At 41.0% G+C, this 19,005-nt stretch overlaps 1 protein-coding gene across 5 annotated transcripts in view; it reads right to left on the minus strand.

Moving 5' to 3' along the window:
* LOC129775069 (protein crumbs) overlaps window positions 1–19,005 on the minus strand; it is a 128,877-nt gene that overhangs the window by 3,686 nt on the left and 106,186 nt on the right. For 3 of the 5 annotated variants that reach the window (XM_055779293.1, XM_055779291.1, XM_055779290.1), the window contains 5 exons: window positions 9,330–10,489; window positions 9,143–9,270; window positions 8,834–9,078; window positions 8,595–8,766; window positions 8,448–8,514 (listed from right to left, as the gene is read on the minus strand). In XM_055779293.1, coding sequence (XP_055635268.1) covers window positions 8,448–8,514; window positions 8,595–8,766; window positions 8,834–9,078; window positions 9,143–9,270; window positions 9,330–10,489 — 1,772 coding nt within the window. The remainder of the gene's footprint in view (window positions 1–8,447; window positions 8,515–8,594; window positions 8,767–8,833; window positions 9,079–9,142; window positions 9,271–9,329; window positions 10,490–19,005) is intronic. The other 2 variants (XM_055779294.1, XM_055779292.1) reach the window with 1 other exon arrangement.

Raw genomic sequence — 19,005 nt, forward strand, 5'->3', positions numbered from 1 at the left:
ATGCTTAGTATTCCCAAATAATTTTTTTGTGCACAACCTTAACGTCTGCTTCGCCATAACGTCAGTTTAATGCATTGATGCATTCTCAAAGGCGCAAACGAAGCCCTTATGAAGACGGAAAATAAACAATGTTAACTGCTTGGAAAAGATCGAATTATGCCACACAGCTTGTACTCTGCTGTAACACCCATCGATGCGAATTCGCTGATGAGTTTGTCAAGAGCGACCGCCTTCTCCACCAGCGGGGGGAGCTTGATTTTGGTTGCTGCCTGGGCGTTTAAATTTCGACCGACGCGCCGAAATCGCCTACTTCGCTGTTGTTCGGTGCGGTGTCACATTCGCGAAGGCTCGGTTCAGTGCGAGCGCTTTTCACTGCACCAACACCCCGTGCATCATTAGATGACGCTTACCTCGAAATTTTATTGCCCCTGGCAATGCGTTCGTTTTTTGCAGGGCTCGAGCCTGCCTTCCTTTTCTTCTTGCTCATCGCACACTACGCGAAGCGTCCAATTTATGACGCGGAAAGAAGAACACACGATACGAATAACACGAAAAACGAACAGAAAAATCAAATGACGATTTCCAAGTTGGATTACCACTGGTCCAATCTTAGATCGAAGCGCAGCGAAAGCAAAGTGAACTGGATTACTCAACAGTCCGATGCCGAATGAAAGTGTGCCTCAGCGAGATCCATTGTTTATACTCTAGGCAAGTATTCCCCTTCATTCTCCTTCTTTTCCTTTGTTCACGGAGACTTTAAATCCTACGATTTCCCCTCCGTTGATCGTCGATAAGTTGCTCGTTATTGATAGCTCTGTTCGGGAAAGCACTCAAATGGACAGAACAAATGTATGAGAAAATAGAAACACTTAAAGTTTTCATGAATTTTAACCATTTACTAACCAGGGGATTCTATTGTATGGCATATTAAACAAATCTTACGGAATTTCCGATTCGTTTAGTATGTAAATCGCCAAAATCCGTTCGCGGCAAAAATAGTTATTAACGTTAACTTTATTTCATAAAAACGTGACCTGTTTTCTGATTTGACACCCTTAATGAAAGACGTAGTTCTACGTCAAAAAAAACCTTTTGGGGTAGTCAAATAACCTCCGTTAGCTATTCTCAAAGCCTGTCTCTACGAGGAAAAAGTAATTATTTGTATCTGAGTGTTTGAAAAGAAAGTCTGTATTATGAGTTTCTACCAATCAACCAGTCGATAGATTCTCAGAATTAAAAAGAAATATTTTTCAGAAAAATGATTTCAATTTTTTAAATTTTTTTCAGTGTATTTTTGTATAGTTTTTTTGTCTTTTTTTATGCAAAAAAGTTAAAAAAGCTTAAAAGCTATAACAACGGAATTTGAATATCGTATTCCGCTGCGACTGGTGGAGCTTACATTGCAATATTGCGGCTCTGGAGAGAGCCCGTAGAACGAGCGAGCAATTGGATTCGCAGTGGTATATAAATATTCAGCCATTCCATGCCAAACCGATATAGTGATTTTCAGATTTTCGTGAAAATGGATAGTTTTGATCTTAATCGCAAAACAGTTACAAACAAAACATTTCCATTTAAGGGTTGTCCGAAAAATCAACTTTTTCCTCTTTTTTCCAAAAATGACTTTTTTCAAAAATTCATAACTTTCGAACTACTAGACCGATTCAGATGATCGACATATCAAATTAAAGCCTATCACCTGGTCTTTACTACACTATACTATAATATACTATACTATACTATACTATACTATACTATACTTTTTTTTATAGAGGTGAGGAACGCTCTACCAGCCTTATCTGGGAAGGGTTAACCCAGACGTCGAGTGGGGACCCACAAAAACCAAGCCCTCTACTCGTTGCCTTATTCCCCCTGGGACCACATCTAGGCGACTACTTCAGGGGATGGCTGTGCTCATGCACTCTTCGAGTTTTCAACGCTGACTAGCGTTGTCCTTCCCTTTTTCTCAATATTTTTTCCTCTCTAACCGCTTTTCAGTTCGCTGCGCTTACGTCCTCTTCGCTGGCATCCACTTACCCGTCGAGACGTGCACCGATTAGGAAGCGCCCCGTCACAGTCATCCTCGCAGGATTTCTCTTCCCATCGGAGCGCCGATTAGGTAGTGCCCTCCAACATGACGCGCACTCCGTCACAGCAGCTCTCGTGGGGTATACACCAGTTTGAAGACGCCCTCCTTGACACTCACTCCGTCGCAGTTATTAAATCGGCATCCGTTAACTGTCGAGACGTGCACCGATTAGGAAGCGCCCTCCAACTTGACGCGCGCCTCGTCACAGTCACCCTCGCAGGATTTCTCTTCCCAGCGGAGAGCCGATTAGGTGGTGCCCTCCAACATAACGCGCACCCCGTCACAGCTACTCTCGTGAGGTACCATCTCTTGCAACAGCCGTCGTTGTTCACCTTTCACCGTCGGGCGTTGTCAGCACTTTGGTCAGCCCTCCATCTTCGCTGCAGCTCCGACATGATTTGTGTGATTGCACTGCTCACGGCATTCCAGATCATCTCGTCGCGACACATCTCCTCCACAATATTCCCGACATGAAGTGCAGGCAGCCCCTCGCGCCTTTCGGTGAACCTGGGACAGACAAAAACGACATGCTCCGGTGTTTCCTCCATATCTCCACACTCCGGACAGAGGGGTGAAACTGCGTGCCCGAACCGGTGTAGATATTGCCTGAAACAGCCATGTCCAGACAGAAACTGCGTCAAGTAGAAGTTAACTTCACCATGTTTCCTGTTCAACCAGGTCAAAAGTACTGGTATCAGCCTGTACGTCCATCTACCATTTTCTGCCGTATCCCATTCATACTGCCATTTGTGCAACGACTCCGCTCTCATCAATTTCCGGATACCTCTGCTTTCCCGTCGCTTGTAGCACTCGCTATCTTCCGCCAGAGTGATGCAGATGGGAATCATTCCGGCGATTACACACACAGCTTCTGTAAGTGGTCCTATAAGCACTTACGACTCGCATGGCCATGAGTCGGAATGTGCTGTTCAGCTTCCTCCGATTTCGGTGGGTTTCCAGAGCCGCCAACCAGGCAGGGCCACCATACCTCAGTATCGACGAAGATACACTTGACAGGAGACGCCTCTTGCTGCTGCTTGGGCCAAAGCTATTTGGCATGATCCTCGCCACCACGTTGATGGCCTTTGACGCCTTCCCACTTGCATAGTCGACGTGCTGATTGAAGTTCAGGCGGTCGTCGATCATGACTCCGAGGTACTTCTCCGCCCGCTTCGAAACGATGGTATGTCCTCCGACCGATACCTCTGCCCGCAGCGCTGCCTTACGATTGCTCACTAACAGCACCTCGGTTTTGTGATGTGCCATCTGGAGCTTTACGCTGTCCATCCAACTACCGATCATGTCTACAGCCTCAGTCGCCAACATTTCCACCTCCTGAAGCGTCTCGCCGATTACCGTTGTTACGATGTCGTCCGCGAAGCCCACGATCTCCACACCTCTGGGTAGCTTCAGCCTTAGAACACCGTCGTACATCGTGTTCCAAAGCGTAGGACCTAGGATGGAACCTTGTGGAATTCCCGCCGAGATATTCTTCAGTATCTGTCCCCTGTCTGTGTTGTATACCAGGATCCTATTCTGGAAATAACTCCTCAGTATCCTGTACAGGTAGCCAGGGACCTTCAATCTGTGTAGCGCCTCGGCGATGGCCTCCCAGCTGGCACTATTGAAGGCGTTCTTCACGTCAATCAAAATCACCGCGCAGTAACGGTCGCCTCTTCGTTTAGCTTCGTGTTTAAGCGAGACCTGAGCTTTCTCGATAACTGTCCGAATAGCGTCCACTGTCGACTTTCCTTTCCGGAACCCGAACTGCATTTTCGACAATCCGTGGTCATCCTCCGTGCATTTCACCAGTCTGTTGAGAATAACCCTCTCCAAGAGCTTTCCCAAAGTATCCAACAAACAAATAGGCCTATACGACGCTGGATCTCCAGGTGGCTTTCCTGGTTTCGGGAGCAGCACCAACTTTTGTATCTTCCATTTCGCAGGGAAGAGACCGTCATCCAGGCATTTCTTCAGCACCACCCTGAACATGTGGGGGAAAGCAAGGATCGCCGATTTCAGGGCCACATTGGGGATTCCGTCGGGGCCGGGTGCTTTTTTAAACTTTAGACCTTTTGCCACCGCAATGAGTTCTTCGTTGGTGACTTGTGCGTTCTCTGCTATACTATACTATACTATACTATACTATACCTGCAGAAAACTCGAATTCTGCTCTCGTTATTATTGATTGTATTCGTTTTTTATTGTTTTAATAGTCTCGGGATCAAAAGCGCTATATTTTTTTATATTTTTTTCTGGAAAGCTGAGGATTATTCAAATAACATATGGCGAAACCAGAGAGGCGTTTTTTTGTTTTTGAGTTATTATTTTTCATTATCAATTTTTTCCTCTTCTTTCCAACACAAAAATTCATATTTTTTGATCTACTGGACCGATTCAGATGATCGACACATAAAATTAAAGCCAATTAGATAGACTTTTTTGAAAAATATTAGTCTTGCGGAAAAATGGATGTTGATTTCGTAATTATTTATTGTATTAGTTTTTTATTGTTTACATGGTTTCGGGACCAAGGATACTAAATGTTTTTTGACGTAGGACTACGTCTTTCATTTCTATACCTGGGTGTAAAATCGAAGTTTCGAAAACGAAAGCGTTACGCCGGAGACCGAGATTTTGAGCGTAAATGGCTCCTAAATAACCGAACGAAATGGTTTGATAAACACTTCATTCGAAAGATAAAATGTCTACGCGTTATATATTTGTTATTTTTTCATCCACAAACTTGTTTCAATAGCCTTAAAATTGCTTTCAAAACAGGCTATTGAAATCACCAATCGGTATATAAGCGAGCACCGCTAGGAAATCCACTCAGTTATAATTGAACAGCGATTGGAGCATGTTATCGCTGCTGTGGTGAACTACAACTTTGTTTATCATGAAAGCGTTGATGAACGGTGTGATGGAAAGGAATCCATCAGGAGAGTGATGCAACAAACGGTTCCGCTTGAGACATCAGAGCAGCCACCACACATACACGCGCGGAACCATTTTCGTGTGGTTGCCATCCAGCATCGAGAAGATTCCGGTCAGATGTCATCGTTGCTGAAAAATAATCAATAATTTCAATCAAGTTCAATGAACAAGTGGTTATCGAGTTAGCATTAACAACTGGTGGGCTTCGAGTATTGAGGAGAATCTGGAAAGATGTTATCGTTATCGTCAAGTGCAACTAGCAGGAAAGCTTCTGAAGATTATTCTTCCCCATCAGTAGGATATTTTCGTATCCAATATTGGATGCGCGCAACGGAAAATGTTTTGTCGCGAAAATCATATAATTTTCAATCGAATATTACTCAGTCGCTGAATCCAAACTCAGAGAGTTCATTCGCCTCTAGTTTGTTTGCCTTCCAAATTGCCATCGTAAACCACACCTTCTCTTGATTCAATCACGGACAAAAAGCATACTTAAGTGATACTCTGGTGGTGAAACGCATTCATTTTTCGTGAGTACATCGAGAAGACAATATCGTTACTGAACGAGCTGGACGGCGAGGGATCGAGAGATTCATTACCTGGCCTGACCTGACCTGAAACGCATTCAGTTTGTTTGGAACTGTGAGGGAGCTCAGAAAAGCCGATCCATCAGGAAGAGAAGAGAAGGCGACCAAGGAAGTATCAGCTCGAAAAACATCGGAGACATCGAAGCAGCCGCCACACACACTCATACACGCGCGGAACTCTTTTCGTTTGGTTGCCATCCAGCATCGAGAAGCTTCCGGAAAGATGTCATCGTTGCTGAAAAATAATCTATCAGTTTCACTTGGAATTGAAGAATACATTCAAGCGAAAGAGTTTATTTTAATGTTTTCTATCCATATAATACTGCGACCAAATACATTTGGTTTTGTGATTTTTCAATCAAGTGCGATCAACGTAAGATTACGTCTTTCGGCAATTTATTAGAGGTGCAATGAATCTTAAGAAGGAATTCCCGCTCTAAGCGCACTGACATACGATGTTTACTCAACAAGTTCTCAAACGAGAAATGGGTGTTGTGAGAAAGGATGAGCGAACGCAAAAATTATGTAGACTGATTTGATGCAACAGATACTTTGTCTATTGGAAATGGAATACAAATCATATCACAATACAAGCAATGAATTATGTATTATACAACTTTTGTGTGATTGCTTCTTTTGCTGAATATTGTGCCTCCAACGTAGCGCTCTCGTTTTCGAAGTCTCCCAAATATAAATTTATTCATTCATTCAGAATTGATTCAGATGCAACTAAAAACAAATGATCACTAAATCAACGATAGTCCTACGTCACCCTTGCGGTTATATCACAGATATAAACCACTTCCTGTTTTATATTTTTTCTTGAAAGCTGAGGTTTTTTTTACATAACATATTAAAAAATCAGAGATGTGTTATTTTTCGTTTTTATGTTATGATTTTTCAAAGTTAACATGTTTTCAGTGTTCGTTCAATATTTCTATACTACTATTTAGACTGGTTATATGCGACTAGAATTCAGTTAATTGGCAAATGTGTCTTTTTTAAAAAAGACTAGCTAATTGGATTTAATTTGATATATCGATCATTTGAATCGGTACAGTGGTTCAAATGTAATAAATTTTTGAACAAAGTCATTTTTGGAAAAAAGTGACAAATGATTTTTTGGACCATCGGCCGGTTTAAAAGTGAAAAAGGGAAACAAAAACCGAAAATCATACATGATTCCGCGTGTGGATGAAATTTTAGCTGCTTCGATATTGAGCATTTTGAGTGGTTTCATATCAAAATTCGCTGATGGTTATATTTCGGTTTGTGAGCTAACAGAGAAGCGATATGTGGTATGTACGGAAAAGTAAATTCATTTTTGAGTGGAAAATTTCAATTATTGGAATAATTGTACTTGTGGGGTAAAACAGACAGTTGCCAGTGGGAGTGAGATAGACTGTGAAGAGTCTGTTCAATCTATTCCTAAGAAATGCCCTGCGTCTAAAAATGGAAATCATATCATCAAATGTGGACAGTTTTGAAGCTGACCGGAACCAAAAGCAAAATAGTTGAGGGTCTGTACGTTTATACTGCTGAAAAGCACGATATCACTTCTAGGTGGATTAATTCTATTTTTTCATCATTTAACGGACATTCGTGATGAGTTCAAACCTCGGTTGAATAAAATTATTCCTCTAGCTATCGATAAACCTGAACGCTTCATATGTTACAAACCTGTACTTATTCCCCCGACTATATGTCTATATTACCCGTATCGAAAAAAAAGTTGTTCTTTTCGGTCTGTTTAAATTTCAGTAAAAAACATTGAAAAACACCTTTTTGTTAAATATTTGGCCAATTATGTAGAAAAACAGTATATTGAATTGCAAGAAACTGCATCGAAGTTTTGGGAAACATGAGTTTCCAAAGATATAATTGAAGTTCCTCCTAACACGTCCATTTTACCCCTGGGTGATTTTTCGATTTTCAAAAAACTCAAACTTTGACGGCTGTGCGACACTAGTAAATTAAGTCCGCTTGAGCTGAATTTTTGCATAGGGTAGGTTTTCGTGGGAATCAACATTTCTCAGAAAGTCCCGTTCGAAAATTCGTAGGTCACTTTTTTTCCATACATCCATTGGCACTCTAATGAATATTGTAATGGAATGGTTTTGAATAATAGAGACTTTAAACTTTCCAGTTCATTCGTCTCTAGCTTTGAGAAAGGCCCTTGGACAACTCTACTCCAACTCCTGCACTACACCTCCACCCTCATTTCCTTGAGAAAGGCACTCGATCCCTCGCCGTCCAGCTCGTCCAGCAACGATGTTGCCCAGTCGGTGTCCACACAAAGAAATGAGGAATATTGTAACTCACTGATGCATAAGTAGAACCTTATTGACAGCACGGGTAGGTAAGCACACAAATGGGTGGAACAAATGTTTGGGAAAATGGGAACGCTTTCAATTTTCGTTAATTTAGATCGTTTACTTATCTTAGAGAATTTTCGATTCGTTTAGTGTGCAAATGATCGAAATTCATTCGAAGCGAAAGTGGTTATTAATTTTAACGTTATTTCATAAAATCGTGCCCTGTTTTCTGATTTGGCATCCTTACTGAAAGTGGAAGTCCAATTTCAAAACAGCTGAAATATTAGATAAATACAACACAAATAAAATGGGAAAATGTGCTGCTTTCATTGGCCTTTCAATAAATTACCATCAATCATTCAAGAACAATTTGACTCCTGGAAAATCAACCTGTAAAATATTAAATTGACTACAAACGCGATATGTCGTTAGAGATGGAGTTAGATCAAAATAATTCTCGTGGTTTAGTTTGTACAACAGTTCTACGCATGCTATATTACAAAAAGGAAAAGACACTCCCCACAATCTTATCGACATAGTAGTAGACCGTATCCAGATAGGTGATTTCAGTGACCCCATTGCCATCCTATAATGGTAAGATGATATACATTTATGATGGTGAGAAGCGTGAAGGCAATAGAGAGTTCAATCTGATGTACGCCATACCTGTTCCGAACAGTTGATACCAATGAAACCCGTCGTACAGTTGCAAAAGTATCGATGATCTTTATCGCAATCTTCGACGCAGACGCCGCCGTTTTCGCACACATTCGGATTCTGAGTGCAGGGATCAATCTGTGCGCATTCTTTGCCGCACATCCCCTCGTCACACTGACACCTGAAGAAACGCAAAAGAAAATGATTATTTTGAACGAGAACCCCGATGTTCTTCGATTCCAACCTACCTAAAGGAACCCCTCGTATTGATACACAACCCACGACCCCCGCAATTTATCCGCTCCACGTAGCACTCATCAATATCAATCTCACAGTTTCGCCCCTCAAATCCAGTGCCAGTACAATTGCACCGATAGTCGTTGATAAAATCGATGCATTGGCCACCGTTGATACATGGCGTCGATTCGCATTCGTCGATTTCGCTCTCACAGAAGCGCCCGTTAAACCCCGGAATACAGCGACAAACGGGGACCTGCAAACAGAACCCCATTAGCTAGAATGATTCGCATCAGACAAATATTGACTGTGTGACTTACATTCTCGTCGTTGGTAATACAGACAGCATCGTTCTGGCACTCTTGAATCTGACAGAAGGGTGTGTCACACAGATATCCAGCGAAACCATTTTTGCACGAACAGGTGAAATTATTTCCCGTTGTTGAATCTGTGGAAATACAAATTCAGTTAAAAACATAACTTGCATCAAACCGATCGCCAACATACTAAATCCATCGACACACATTGAGCCGTTCTTGCATGGTTGATTTTCGCAGGTCACCAATCGGAGCACTTCACACTGTGGTCCAGCATATTCTTCGGTACAGTCGCATGAAAATCCTGCGACAAGATCTGTACACGAGCCCCCATTGTGGCAGGGATTGGATGTGCACTCATCGATTTCGAACTCGCACAGATCTCCAGCGAATCCTTCCAAGCACTGACAGGTGAAGCTTGCCACCCCGTCGATACATGTCGAATTATTTGTGCAGCTAGCCGTTAGGCACTCGTCAATGTTTTGCGAGCAATCGTCACTCTCGTATCCGGCCGGGCAATCACAAGCATACTTTTCGGATGGATTACTACAAACGCCTCCGTTTTTACACGACTGCTGGAAACAGAGAATACACCCTTCCTCGGGTTGGGTTGAGTTCAGGTTGAAGTGTGGTCCACTGAGCTGGAACGTGTCCGGATAGATCATATCGAGGGGGAAATACGGCAGCAGATATCCGCCAACTCGAGTTTCTCCTAGACATCCTTTGAAAGTGGACCCTTTGTCGGTTCCTCCGTTAACAACGGAGTTATTCTCGATATGCGCCAACTCTGGCATACCTCCGAGATAGATAAAGTGTTTTCCGGAGAACAGATGCTTGTAGGCCAGATAGTCAATATTGACCGAGATACTTGGCTGAGGGTCCGGCGACGTCTCCCAACCCTTCCAGCCAGCTTCCAGTTTCCCGTTCGAGGTTACCCTTATGAACACCCTGTGCCACCCGAAGTTATCATCCTCGTCGTACTCAAACCGATATTGCTCGGGCAGATCCATCGATAGTCTCCACGAAACGGTCATCAGTTTGCGAATCGTCGAAATCGAGAAGTACATATCGCTGTCCTGTACGTACAGCAGGGTGCCACCGATCTTGGTCCGGTAGGAAATTTCGATCGTATCCATGTTCGAATCCTTTTGGCCTTGCTGCTGCAGCACTTCGGAACCGGTGTCGAATGAGTACTTCAGTGGTTCATTTTCATCGTGGAAAGTCATGTTGGAGATGCACTCGTAGCCGGTGTCAAGATTCTGACAGGTGGCGTTCTGGGGACACTTCTGGAGCTCACAAAACTGTATTTCCTGGCACAATTTGCCCTTGTAGCCTCGCGGGCAGGTACAGCTGATGAAATGAGAATGAAAAAAAACCATTAGTTAGTAGAGTGAATAGTATATAAGTTTAGGAATGGAGAAGATATATATGATATCGAATCCAAGCCACGTAAATCCCGCCATTATCAGCATTTCTTCGTTGATACACTGTATTCTGTATTATCGCCTACGCTTGTGATCATGTCGCTGGTGAAAACTTTAGGAAAACGCCTTGCACATTTTTCAGCTTCCATGCAAGGAGATAAAACTTTCTAATAACCGTTTGGGCCATGAACCATGTATGTGCTAAAAATATCGAACAGTCACCCATGTTATGGAATTTTGATTAACCCGATCGAATTTTACGATTCGATCGAAATCGACTTGTCTTGGCGCAAAACAAACATAAAAATAATTTATGCTGTAATGTCATTAAAATGCTTTGCGTTTTGGTCTGTCAATAGCAAATCCCTGTGTCGGCGTTGCGCATGATAGCGTCTCGCAAGTGAATGTACATGTTCCTCACGTCGCTTCTGTAGAAATCGCAGTCGTTCGCTCTCTACCTACGCGTACATGTCGACTATGAATTGTTGGCACCGCTAACGACATCGTAGAATGGTGTTATCCTGACCCTTCGAATTCTTTATTAACCTTCTTTAAACTTCATATTTTCATAAATATTAATTGAAAATGAGTAATGATGTTCAAAATGAATGAAGTATCTGTGGCGAGATCTCGTTGATGAATGTTTTCCCAATATCCGGGTTGTCTCTTCAGAACGGCCGGGTTATTTTTTTGTCAAAGAATTTTATTTCTGCCAAAATCAGCTTCTGAGAAAAAAAGCAATCAAAGTTTTCTAGCATATGTGTCTACCAGAAGCTTTAAGCATTTCAATTCAGCAATACACTGGGTATTTTATGAGCAGCAAACTATTGTCTAATAAAATATGAAAAGTTCCCCTCACTTGAATAAACCAACCTTGATTATAAGTTTAAAAATTCATGGTGGGACAGTTATGCCTAGAATATCAACATCAATTGTCCCATATTGATATTCTAGGCATAACTTGATGTTGTTTTTTGAAATACTGGGAATAAACAATAAGTTTTTTTTGTGTTTTTCCGAAAGATTATGCATAAAACCATCGTACACGTGTTTTGTTAAACTTTTTTTTATTTGTTTGAGAATAAGTTCGTTCTTCCAAACCAGAAATGAGTGCATTAGCTCTGCTGAAAGCGTGACATAAAATGCTTGTACTTGAACCGATTCATTTATTGTACAAAAAATACATGGCCGGACAGTTATGCCTAGAATATCAACATGGGACAATTGAGCTTGATGTTGTTTTTTGAAAGGCTGGGAACAAACAATACCTTTTTTTTGTTTTCCAGAAGATTAGGCATAACAACATCGAAAGTGAAAATTGTCAAAAAGTAGCATGGGACAACTATGCGTAGAACGGCAGCACAGGTGTCACACATATTCTTTGCCTGATGTATATCAAGCGTCCACGTCTGCATTCCTTCAGCTTAGCACGTCTGGAGCGCAAAGCATCACATAAAGCACAGACACTCCACTCGGCAAAATTCCCCATAAAGCACACGCGAGAACTGATTGATAAAAGAATCCAACTTGAAAAACGTTGCCCTTAGACCCCACTTTTAACCCGATAACTTGATGAAACTTGAATGATTGGTCGGAAGAAGTCACCAAGAAGTCCGAACGCACTCTTGAATTAACAAACTGGCAAATAGTTGTGAAAATCAATTCACTTTTCATTATATCGGATACTACTTGAAAGTTTTCACGGCTTACAACGCGGAGCCGGCCAGTTTAGCTCACATCTTTATTGAATATTTTCTCAGGGTCGGCCATCGACCTCGGGAGGACTCTTCAAACCGGTATTTTCCGGGAAACGGAAACCAGAAATTCACACAAACGAGGATTAGTATCTATGCGGCGCCGCTGGAGTGGTGCGGAGCTGGGCCCGTTAATAACCTCGCTGACAGGAGAGAGAGAGAGTTTTCGACGTACCTCGTATTGTTTTAATTCGCGTGGATTCGTAGACTCTTGTAGATGATCTGCTTCAGGAGTTCGTTGGTGATTCTTCTCCGAACGTTCCGGTATCAGGATGTGAGTTGACGCACTTTTTCTTTCACCACATTCGATCTTTCGCGCTTTCCTTTTACCACTTCCTCCAGCTTTCAATTTCTCCAACTTTACTTCTCTTTTTCAATTTCGTATTTCTATTCAACGTTTTAACTTCGGCTATACTTATTCCGTAAAACCTTTTTTTTTTTTCTCTCCGGCGTTTTCTGACTTCCCTCTAGCTTGAAGATCGCAGTCCGAGTCCCTCTTAAACGCTTCATCACCTTCTCTCTCTCTCTCTCTCTCTCTCTCTCTCTCTCTCTCTCTCTCTCTCTCTCTGTTTCCTCTTTCTGGATCCTCTAAATTTACCGGAACTCTCGCAGTCACTCGATGTTGCTCGTTGCTGCCCAGTGGTTTCATTCTCCAGGGGATGGGTTAGTTATTTTTACATGAATTATAGCAGAGCAAATTTTATTAATTTAAAGACAAAATACAGAACCAGACAGGATAAAGCAAAACAATGAACTTAAACACTAAAGAAAAAACTCATTGAAAAGATCATTTTACGTTCCTCAATTATTGTGGCGTAACATACTTTAGAATGCATCGCAAAATTTCAAATACGTTCTTAATTTTTCGATCTTAAAAGGATCAACGGATGGTTTTGTAGAAACAGTTGAAGACGGTTCTTGCTTGTTTCCTCATACACCCAAAATAAATTTTCAGCACATTTTTTGATATCCTCATACATTACATTAAATGCAGCTTTGAACTACCGTCGATGGGATTAAAAATGGGTTATAGGGGTGAAATTGGGTCAAAAATGGAGGAAGTTACTATTAGTAATATCTTGACAAATATTGCGAATATTTCTGAAAGCTGTGAGCCGTTTAATGGTTAAAATTATTTTAAAATATTTCATTTTAGGAGACACATAATTAATTTAATTTTTTTATATTTTGTTTTCGTAAAGAAAATTTTTGATGTGAGATTACGTCTTTCGGGAATATATTGGGGTACAAATTGAAGAACGAAAATCACCGAAACACCGAAACATTGCAAGAATATTCAATAGGAATCCATTTTCAAATCTGTGCTAAATTATGTGGTATAAAAATCACATCGCTCAGAAGATTTGGGCTGCAGAAAGAACTCTCATAATTTTCTTTATTCTTCGAATTATTTGTTATACAGGGTTTTCCAACTTTAAATTCCGAAAGTAAATTGGAATAAAACACACTTAGAATTCGAATTTCGATGAAACTTTTATTTCAAATTAAAGTTTGGTTTATGCCATTATGTGTGAAATACAACATCATTCAAATGTCCACCTAGGGCTTCCTCGCACACCTTGATCCGGAACAGGTAATTTTCGATGACTTTTCGGCACATATGGGGCGGTATCTCGGTCATAACTTCACGAATGTTGTCTTTCAAATGTTCAAGAGTTTGCGGAGAGTTGGCATAGACACGGTTCTTCGCATAACCCCACAAAAAAAAGTCTAGCGGGTTCAAATCGCATGATCTGGACGGCCAATTGGTATCACCAAAACGCGAAATTATGCGTCCCACAAATTTTGTTCGCAATATGGCCATGTTCGGTCGTGTTGTGTGACACGTGGCGCCGTCCTGCTGAAACCACATGTCATCCGTATCCATATCTTCAATTTGTGGCCGAAAAAAAATCGGTTAACATGCGGCCATACTGCTCACCATTCACAGTTACCGTCTCACTCCACTAGACCTAATGCGCACCAAACAGTGACATTTGGCGGATGCAATGGCTTCTCAACAATCACGTGTGGATTTTCTGAGCCCCATATACGTAAATTTTGGGTGTTCACATAGCCACCGAGCTCGAAATGTGCCTCATCGCTGAAGAAAATTTGATACGAAAATTCAGCATTTTGCTGCTGTTGTTCGTTCATCCAATCGACGTATGCCCGACGCATTGCATGGTCACCACGCTCTAATTTTTGTACCAGTTGGACTTTATATGGATGTAGGTGCAAGTCCAAATGCAAAATTCGCCACAATGATGTGTTTGACAAGCCCAATTGCTGCGCACGCCGTGGAATCGAAACATTCGGGTCATCCTCCACACTGGCAGCATCAGCAGCAATATTTTCGGCCGAACGCACATTACGATGATGCACAGGTTTCACAATATCCGCTACGGATCCAGTTTGTTCGAATTTACGCACTACATTAGCGATTGTGTGCTCTGTAGGCCGTCCATGACGACCAAAATCCGTCCGTTCATCATTTTTATAGTATAATTTAACAAAATTAACATGTTGTGCGATACTAAAACGATCCATAATGTAAAATGGCAGACATTCAACTAACGATATGACGCTTTGGTTGACAGCTATGTCAAACGGTTGTCAACGCAGGGCTGCATACTTTCGGAAGCCCGAAAGGGAAAACCCTGTACAATACATACAGCAATCATTCGATAACTGAACCTGGATCAACTGGAATATTTTTCAACTGGACGAACGTTAACTGGTCTCTGTACCAGTTAAAAAGCAGAATTTCGTAAACAATTGGAGTCATTTTTAATTTGAAGATTTGCTGTGCGGGGCATTCGATTGTATTTTGAGATGTTATGAAAATTGACATTATTTTTGCATGACAAAAACATTGATTAAATTACAGAAAAATAATGTTCCGAAATTATAAATCATTCCTTTTGTCGCACTCAATGCAAAACTTCCAGTGGAATCCTTCTGTTTATTCAATTTCACGATCAACGCGATTCAACCAATTATTGAAGTTTCCCTCGATTTTATTCGACGTTTTGCATGCCGGTCCAGCGAATGTCGATAACTGAGCCTCCTTTCTGTTACCGAATGATTACTGTACATTATTTCATACAAGTTATGCAGATTTCTCTTTTCATCTTTGGTTAAATTGATGATAGGGATATTATTTACATTTAAATTTAGGATTCAATTATAATTAATTGATTCACCATATTGGTGGAGAAGAAGAGAGTCTTGCGTTTCATCTATAGGGGAGAGTGGCCCTGACCCCCTCAATTGCAACGGCTATTCTTCAAATAAAAGTTTTGTTTTTTGACGACTTTGGCATTGAAATGAAAACTATAACTCTTTAACTTTGTTTTCCACTGGTCGGCATGGTTCGTAAGCGTTAAAAAAAGGGGTAAAAAGGTTAAATTGGAAGGCCCTTTTTTCGACACCTTCAAAAATGGTAGTCCTAAACCGACCGTGGTTTGTTTTGCAGCGAATCTACTACCAATTGCGTGGAAATAACATACACCTCCTATTATACAGGTAATAGGTGAAAATAACTGACGAGCGGAAATCTAATATAATCTTGTTTTGACTTACGGTTTGCTGATACTGGCTCTAAATGACTACCAACGATGGATATCCCATACAATATGGGTATTGGGTGAAAGGGCTACAACAACGGAAGTCAATGAATGGTACCTTCCAGTTCTTTGAAAACGCCACTAATAGACCGGAAATTAAGTGGAACAAATGAGACTCAAATTTCTGTATAACTCGAGAGCTAATCAAGCGAATGGAGCCAAATTTGGCATGTGGAGGTTTTAGAAGGCAACAAATGTTTCTATGGTGGTTCGACACTCATCCCTCTCTCTCTCTCTCTCTCTCTCTCTAAGAGGAGGGGGCTGCATAACTCGACAACTAATCAAGCAAATGAAACCAAATTTGGCATGTGGAGGTTTTAAGAATGTGTTTCTGTGGCGATTCGATACCGCTCCCTCTCTAAGGGTAGAAACACACTAGACGGCTCTCCCGCGCGGATTTTGAAATGATGAGCCGCAGCGTGAGACACGACTCGCTCAACGCTGTGGCTGAGCAACAGTTTCTCGTGCTGCTCATGCTCAAAATACTGAAATTTCAGTTTCTGTTAAAATCTGCCCTTATGATTTTGAACGCTAGCATTGATTTAGTAAAAAAAACTAGTTCGTTCAATTCATTTGCTTATTTTTACTTTTAATAACAACAGTTTTCTTATGTAGTGGACTATTATAAGAAAAGTAACATAAATAAACAAAATCTGTGACGTCACAGATTTAAAAAATCTTCCCACCTTTCATTTTCCATCTCGCTGCTCATGCTGGTTGTGTTGGTTGGTTGGTGAACAATCATATAGCGCCGTGAGTCTGACACTGTATGGTTGTACCGGTCGAAGGTTGTGTTAGTAAATAAATACACTGGAGTCGCTTTTTACGCGGGGGATACGTTCCGCGTAAACAAAAACCGCGTAAATTCCAAAATCCGCGCATAAGAAAACCGCGTAAATTCCAAAATCCGCGTAAAAAAAAGCATGTAAATTCCAAAATTCGCGTAAAACTGAACCGGGTAAATTTCAAAACCCGTGTAAAAATATAACAAACAGTGAATTATTAGTTTAAAATGCAACCCATATTCTAACAATTGATGAACTGATTTTGTTTGCATGCTACAATCATGATATCTGTATCTCCTTTCATTTCTCAGCTACTAATCAGTGATACAATACAAACTTATTTCGTGAAAAGTCACATCAATTACCATTTTGAATTTTTACGCGGTTGATACGTGCTGCGAGATCCGCGTAAATTCCGAAATCCGCGTAAAAATAAACCGCGTGAACTCCGAAATCCGCGTAAAAATAAACCGCGTAAATTCCTAAAACCACGTAAAAAAGCCTCGTATAAAAAAACCGCGTAAAAAGCGACTTCAGTGTATTTATTTACTAACACAACCTTCCGACCGGTACAACCATACAGTGTCAGACTCACGGCGCTATATGATTGTTCACCAACACAACCAACACAACCAGCATGAGCAGCGAGATGGAAAATGAAAGGTGGGAAGATTTTTTAAATCTGTGACGTCACAGATTTTGTTTATTTATGTTACTTTTCTTATAATAGTCCACTACATAAGAAAACTGTTGTTATTAAAAGTAAAAATAAGCAAATGAATTGAACGAACTAGTTTTTTTACTAAATCAATGCTAGCGTTCAAAATCATAAGGGCAAATTTTAACAGAAACTGAAATTTCAGTATTTTGAGCATGAGCAGCACGAGAAACTGTTGCTCAGCCACAGCGTCGAGCGAGTCGTGTCTCACGAGCGCTCCACCATCTCGCGTCATCTGACCAATTTGCGCCGTTCCATCTGTTTTCATTAGACACAAAGACAGGCGCTATATCGCGCCAAGTTACTAGCGCCATACGCGTCTCAATTTGCGTCTAGCCTAATATTCTCACAAAACCGTTGCGACGCATCATCTCCATCGAGCCACCGCAGCGGATGAGAAACCGTACAACAGTGACTTTGGAACCGTAAACAGCTGCCCCATCTTGTGTGTTTTGTCTTATTCACGTACCCTCATCGAGTCCCATAATATTACTGCATAACTTGAGAACTAATCAAGCAAATGGAACTAAATTAGGGATGTGGAGGTTATATAAGAAAATAATGGTTTCTATGGTGATTCGACACTCCTCCCCCCTCCCTAAAGGGGGCTGCCATACAATTGAAACATAAATTTATAGTAATTTATAGTAAAAGGTAATTGTAAGGGTAAATTAGAAGATCAATTGATGAACAATTCTTCGATTGGACCCACAAACGTTCGCTTGGTAAGAAAACGTGGATGTTTGAATGTACAGTAATCGTTCGCTAACTGGTCCTGGTTTAGCTGGTCTGCTTTTTCACTGGTCGAACGTTAACTGGTCCTTGGACCAGTTAAGAAACAGAATTTCGTAAACAATCGACGTCATATTCAGATGGAAGGTTTGTTATGAGGGACATTCGAATGTAATTTGAAATGTTATGAAAATTGACATTATTTTTGCATGACAAAAACATTGATTAAATAACAGAAAAATAATTTCCTCAAACTATATTTTATACCTGTTGTCGCACACAATGCGAAACTTCCATTGGAATTCTTTTGTTTATCCAATTTCATGATCAACACGAATCAAACAATTCAATGAAGTGCCCCTCGATTTTATTTGACGTTTAACATGCCGGACCAGTTAAAACGCGAATGTCGATAACTGGTCTTCCATTTTCGCCCAGTTAGTGAATGTTTACTGTATTCATATCAAAAAATCAATTTTGAGCGAGACGAAGTTTGCCGGGTCAGTTAAATTTTCAACTGCAACCAGATGGTGTCCTTAGATCAGACAATATGTGTTTGTACATGTCTCCAGTGAATTCCGTTGCCGATTTGCCAGTCAACTACCAATCGATTTTTAATTCACAAAGGTCCCAACGACTGTTTAGTATTTGAGTCAAATAGGTAAAATTCTCCCAATCTAACTGTGTTTGATGAAGCATAAGATACCGGTTGGAATTTCTGTCTAATCATTAGCGCCTACATATAAGGGACAGTGTATTCTATAGCCAATCTATCGTAAATACTACGGACGCATTTCTTCCAAAAGCAGTTCTACATTACTGGA

This window comes from Toxorhynchites rutilus, chromosome 3, assembly GCF_029784135.1.
Source record: "Toxorhynchites rutilus septentrionalis strain SRP chromosome 3, ASM2978413v1, whole genome shotgun sequence".
NCBI lineage: Eukaryota > Metazoa > Arthropoda > Insecta > Diptera > Culicidae > Toxorhynchites > Toxorhynchites rutilus.